The 5,234-nt window shown below is 21.5% G+C and overlaps 2 protein-coding genes across 4 annotated transcripts in view; one reads left to right on the forward strand and one right to left on the reverse strand.

Moving 5' to 3' along the window:
• Positions 1-1,522: 1,522 nt before the first annotated feature.
• Positions 1,523-3,102, forward strand: LOC102671340 (ras-related protein Rab-24-like). Its single transcript, XM_006609018.2, has 5 exons — positions 1,523-1,543; positions 1,819-1,935; positions 2,288-2,376; positions 2,446-2,720; positions 2,787-3,102. The coding sequence occupies exons 1-5, from the start codon at positions 1,538-1,540 to the stop codon at positions 2,906-2,908; spliced, it is 609 nt and encodes a 202-aa protein (XP_006609081.1). The 5' UTR covers positions 1,523-1,537; the 3' UTR covers positions 2,909-3,102.
• Positions 3,103-3,128: 26 nt separating this feature from the next.
• Positions 3,129-5,234, reverse strand: part of LOC102671013 (S-adenosylmethionine mitochondrial carrier protein) — a 2,854-nt gene continuing 748 nt past the window's right edge. Inside the window, exons 2-8 of one of the 3 annotated variants that reach the window (XM_006609017.2) lie at positions 4,615-4,771; positions 4,421-4,530; positions 4,001-4,094; positions 3,761-3,899; positions 3,483-3,689; positions 3,337-3,347; positions 3,129-3,258 (exon numbers count right to left, since the gene is read on the reverse strand). In XM_006609017.2, coding sequence (XP_006609080.1) covers positions 3,578-3,689; positions 3,761-3,899; positions 4,001-4,094; positions 4,421-4,530; positions 4,615-4,771 — 612 coding nt within the window. In that variant the 3' untranslated portion in view covers positions 3,129-3,258; positions 3,337-3,347; positions 3,483-3,577. Of the gene's footprint in view, positions 3,259-3,336; positions 3,348-3,482; positions 3,690-3,760; positions 3,900-4,000; positions 4,242-4,420; positions 4,531-4,614; positions 4,772-5,234 lie in introns of all 3 variants that reach the window. The other 2 variants (XM_006609016.2, XM_006609015.2) reach the window with 2 other exon arrangements.

Genomic DNA, 5,234 nt, shown 5'->3' on the forward strand with positions numbered 1-5,234 from the left:
GTAATACTTATTTTAGAACACTACTTAATGTATTAAAATCCTTATAAGTAATATAATATATACTTCAAAAATCATTTATATATATAATGATTAAACATTAAAGAATTAAATGATAAATAAATGTGATACATATAGCATTAAGAACTAAATATGTTTTGTAGATGCATATAAAAAATTATAAAAATAATTTATAAATATTTATATAATTTATAAATATTTTTAAATATTGCTTCATATTTGATAATTGTTTAGATAACTAATTTCATGTTTTAAGAATGTTTTACAAAATTATAAACAGAAATATTCAAATAAATCTTCAATAATATTGTTTTTCGATAAAATGGTTCAAAATTTTTTATTCTTTTTCTTATTGGATTAAACTTTTATTTGTTTAAATTCTGCACTAAGCAGTGTTTCACATTTAAATTTAGCTGTGTCAAGAATGCAATATATACAGAAGAGATATAAGGATAAAAAATATATTGAATGATATATTTATTTTATATCATAATTAGACTACATATAAGAATAAATCAAGTTGGATTTTCAAGAATCAAATTTTGAATTATAAAACTCTTCATTTTTAAGAAATAAAAAATATTTGATAAAAAAATATCAAATATTGCCATTTTATAAATTTGAGTTTTTAGATTTATTATTATTTCACTCTTGAATAAATTACTCAAACTAATATTTTCATTTTTAGGAATATTAAATATAAAAAAAATAGAATACATAAAAATATTTGCAGATATGATAAAGTGTGCTATTATGTTAAACTTCATAAACAAAAATGATCTTGTGTTGAATGTTAGATTAGGATTAAAAATGTTAAACAGGAAAATTTAGTAAATAAAAAAGTAGCTCACCATCAAGATTGATTAATTATCTGATATTTGATAATTACTATAACGAATATAAATATGTTAACATTATTAATATTAACATTAAACAATATATAGCGTTTAATATATTATAATATCTATATACATCATATTTCAATGTGTATTATAATATTAAAATTTTTTAAATATATTCTTTATTAATATTTTGAAAACCAATAAATTTTTTAAATAAAATTTTATATGGCAATCAGTATCAATATGAAACTTTATCCATTATTTATTATATAATTATATATATATTATCCATTATTATATAATAATTAATATTAATTAATTAAGAATAATTATTGTAAAAAAATTTTGAGGAATTTCACAAACTTAAATTTTTCTTTCTTACTGCTATCGCTAAATAATTTTAGATAATTAATTGTTTTATAATTTTTTATTGTTTTAAAATATGTATTATGCATTTAATTCGCTACATTTATCAATATAAAATATGTAACATTTATAACTCCCGCCAGAATGAATGTTCAGAATCCTACTTATAACCAGATTCTGTTGGTAACAATATGAATGACACGAAAATGATAATGGGACTCTAAAACTAAAATTTAGATCATAAAAATAAATTGCATGATTAATCTATTCTTATATTTAATCTGTGGTTATGTATCGCATATTAATGCAAAATGAATAATAAATTTTTATATTAAATCTATTTGTTAGCTACCTATTTACATTAAGTGATTGAAATATTTTTCTTGAATGATTAATTGTGTGTGATAAAGTTTTTGATGACAAGATTTTTCATGTTAAATAATAATATAATCGTTTTAAACTTTATCTCTTACAAATATTAATTATCAATAATTTTAAGAAAGCCATTAATTAATCTAACCTTTTTAAATGTTACAAAAAAGACTAACGTTTATTTCATAGCATTGCTGTATTGAATAAATTTCATTATTTAGGCATGAATCGTGTCGATTTAAAAGTGGTTTTATTGGGTAACGCAGCTGTAGGAAAAACAAGTCTTGTGGAACGTTTCGTAAATGAAAGGTTTAACGAAAGTCTATCTTATCAAAATGTAAGTATAATCAGTAGTATATGCAATTATGCAATTTAGAATTTTGTACAATGACATAGTTCGAAATTGTTTATTGATATTATTCAATATAAAATATATAAAATATATATAAAAATATGAAAAATTAAAAATTTGTCATCAAATATCTAAAGGACAGAGAATATTTTAAATTATTTGCAAATTATAAAATTTAAATTGGATTGATTTAGGGAATATACTGATTTAGGTTGTCTTGTTTCTCTTAGTCCGCGAACTGGAAGGAATATTATAAAATAATGTTATTAAGATTTGCACTGAGAATCATCTAAGAGGTGCATCACAAAACAAATTAACCCAGTTCCACTTTCCTTAGACTATAGGCGCTGCATTTGCAGCTAAGCAAATGCAAGTCAATGGGAAAAGGCTTATCATGGGAATATGGGACACAGCAGGCAGTGAAAAGTAAGAAATTTTTAAAAATTCAAAATTAATTAATAAAATTATTAATTATCATAAAAAATATATTTTTAGATATGATGCTATGAGTAGAATATATTACCGCAGTGCAAAAGCTGCTGTTATTTGTTATGATATCACAAAATCAAATACATTTCAAAGAGCAAAATTTTGGGTAAGAGAACTTAGAAGTGTTGAAGAAGGATGTAAAATATACATTTGTGCTACAAAAAATGATATCTTAGAGCACGGTGCAGTTCCATCTCCTGATATTAGTGTTGTAGAAGCATATGCTACAGGAATTCAAGCTAAATTTTTTATTACATCTAGTAAAACTGGAGAAAATGTTGGTAAGGAATTATAGTATAGTTAAAATAATATTACAATATTTAATATTTATTAAGTCATTTTTATAGCTGAATTATTTAATGAAATTGCACAAGACTTTGTATCTGATCCAAATAATGTAGAAAAAATTGAAGAGACAATTGAAATAACTAATGAGTCCACAACTAAAGCAACATATTGTTGTCATTGAAAATATCAAAATCAGTATTAAAAATTATCACAATTTTCTTATATATTTATCATATTTTATATTATTTTATACAAGTGAATATCACAAATGTAAATTGATGCGGTATACTGTAACTTGATATATTATTGAATGTAAATGTAAGAAAATTCTTGCCCTTGAAGATTATTTTTAAATATATTTTATATTTTACTCTGTATTTTATTTTCCTTTGATGTGTTTCTTATTTGTTTTTTCAAATATGTATGTCCATATTTATTTAAATATATTGTAGAATGAAAATTATTATTTCTAAATTCTAATTACTTCAATTCAAAGGCAAAATTCTTATCATAAATATGCTTTTCTATTAACTGTAATATCAATATAAAATACTATTATCTTTCCATTTTCATAGTATATGAAAAATTCAATATGATGCCAATACTCACTTTTTTGAAATCTGTAATAAAAGATATATAATGAATGTAATTTAAAAAAAATTCAAAAGTTTATTTATTAATGTAATATATCATAAATATATGATGAAGGATTAATGCAATTATAATAAAATAATTATTAATTTAAATAAAATTACCTTCTGTCATTTCTTGTTCTATTTTAATCATGTAATAGTATTATTTAATTAGATATTAACTGTGATTTGTATTTATAAACATATTTTTTGTAACATTATGGTGGTAAATTTGAAATGCAAATTTCTCTAACTTTTTCGTACACACCAAAAAATATGAATCCGCTAATTGTAAAACCACCGACTCTTGGTAGAAAGCCTGCAAAAAGTCTAAAGATATTTATCGATTATTGTTTGTAGCATAATAAAAAAAAATAACTTAACAAAGATTCATTATGTACCCTCTAAAACCATAATTGCAATAAACTTTTTTTAACATCACAGATATTTTTATTTCATCTTTTCCTATCGCCATATTCGATAGCATTATTCTAGTCTTTGCAACATCTAAAGGTGTTGTTATACTTGCAGATATAGCAACTATAAAAAATAAATATTTTTATAATTTTAAATATATTTTATATTTAATCAATTTGAAAATTGTAATTTGATCAATTTTTTTTCTTCAATCTCCCTTTTACCTGATAGCGATCCGCAAAGAGCACCCTCTAGAGGCGTGCATTCACGTTTCATATGCTTTTTCCAATGAAACTTAAAATACTCCCAAAGTGGCATCTGAATTAAACCGAATGGTAAATCTCGTATTACAGTACTTCCATAGCCACGATATAAAGTTCTCAATGGTAATTTATGCGGATCAGTTAATAATGCTTGTCTTCTCTGTTTCACTACTTCTACTGGGACTCGAATAAGACATGCAACCTATTAGTAATATCTCAAAATTTTTAAATAATACAAAGCTATCGTTTAGATATTTATAAATAAAAAGTAAAAAAGAAAAGATTGCACATTTATTAACAAGATGATACAATAATATTTATTATAATATACTTTTCGAATTATAATACGATTATTATACATAATGTTAAATAATAAATTACCATTTCTCCCACTGACGCGGCAATCATATGTATAATTGAATGATATTGTTCGGATATTTGAGGTTCAAATACTATTTTAAAACTTTCATAAGTTAAAAAAAATAAGGAAGCTGTAAAAAATGATTTTATCAATATAATTTTTTATTAATGTCGTAAAATAAATTTTTATTTTAAATTTTTGTCTTAATCTTTACCCGAGGGTGCGGATCCTACCATTACGGGCCCCAAACCTTTGTACAATTGTTTAAAACCGCCAGATTTTAAGAAACCATGTTGGCTTTGTAATCGTGTTTTAAGCGTATCCAAAGGAAATGATATGAAATCGCATATGGTTCCTGCGAGAGCACCTGACTATTATAAATTTAAAATTACTTTTATTGTAAAAATATGTGCATAATTTTATATAAAAATTTGATAGTTGAAAAAAATTATTTTTTATTTTAAATAAATTGTTAATTAATTATATAAAGTATAATAATTGAGTTTTATGTATGGTAATTATATAATATATATTAAAGACAATTTTTTCTTAAAAATATAACTTTTATTTACAAAAATAATTATAAATACACGAATAATAGTAATATAGTATGATAGTATAATTATTTTATAAAGAAACATTTTTTTTATTTAAAATATTTAATTCCATAAAAATTATCATTAGTTACTACTTATTTTTTAAATAAATTATAATAATTATATATTATATTAATATATGTTATCTTATAAAAAAACATATTTTCATTTAAAATACTTAAACATTTAAAAAATTTAATTATTTTTTTTAATAAATAAATTATAAAAATTATAAATA

The sequence above is a fragment of the Apis dorsata genome, unplaced genomic scaffold, assembly GCF_000469605.1.
Source record: "Apis dorsata unplaced genomic scaffold, Apis dorsata 1.3 scaffold_52, whole genome shotgun sequence".
In the NCBI taxonomy this organism is placed as follows: domain Eukaryota; kingdom Metazoa; phylum Arthropoda; class Insecta; order Hymenoptera; family Apidae; genus Apis; species Apis dorsata.

What these genes read in the sequence shown, in the direction of transcription:
- LOC102671340 (XM_006609018.2), top strand. An exon ending in AAAGTCTATCTTATCAAAAT is followed by an intron (nt 1,936 to 2,287) that starts GTAAGTATAATC and finishes CACTTTCCTTAG; the next exon opens with ACTATAGGCGCTGCATTTGC. An exon ending in GACACAGCAGGCAGTGAAAA is followed by an intron (nt 2,377 to 2,445) that starts GTAAGAAATTTT and finishes ATATATTTTTAG; the next exon opens with ATATGATGCTATGAGTAGAA.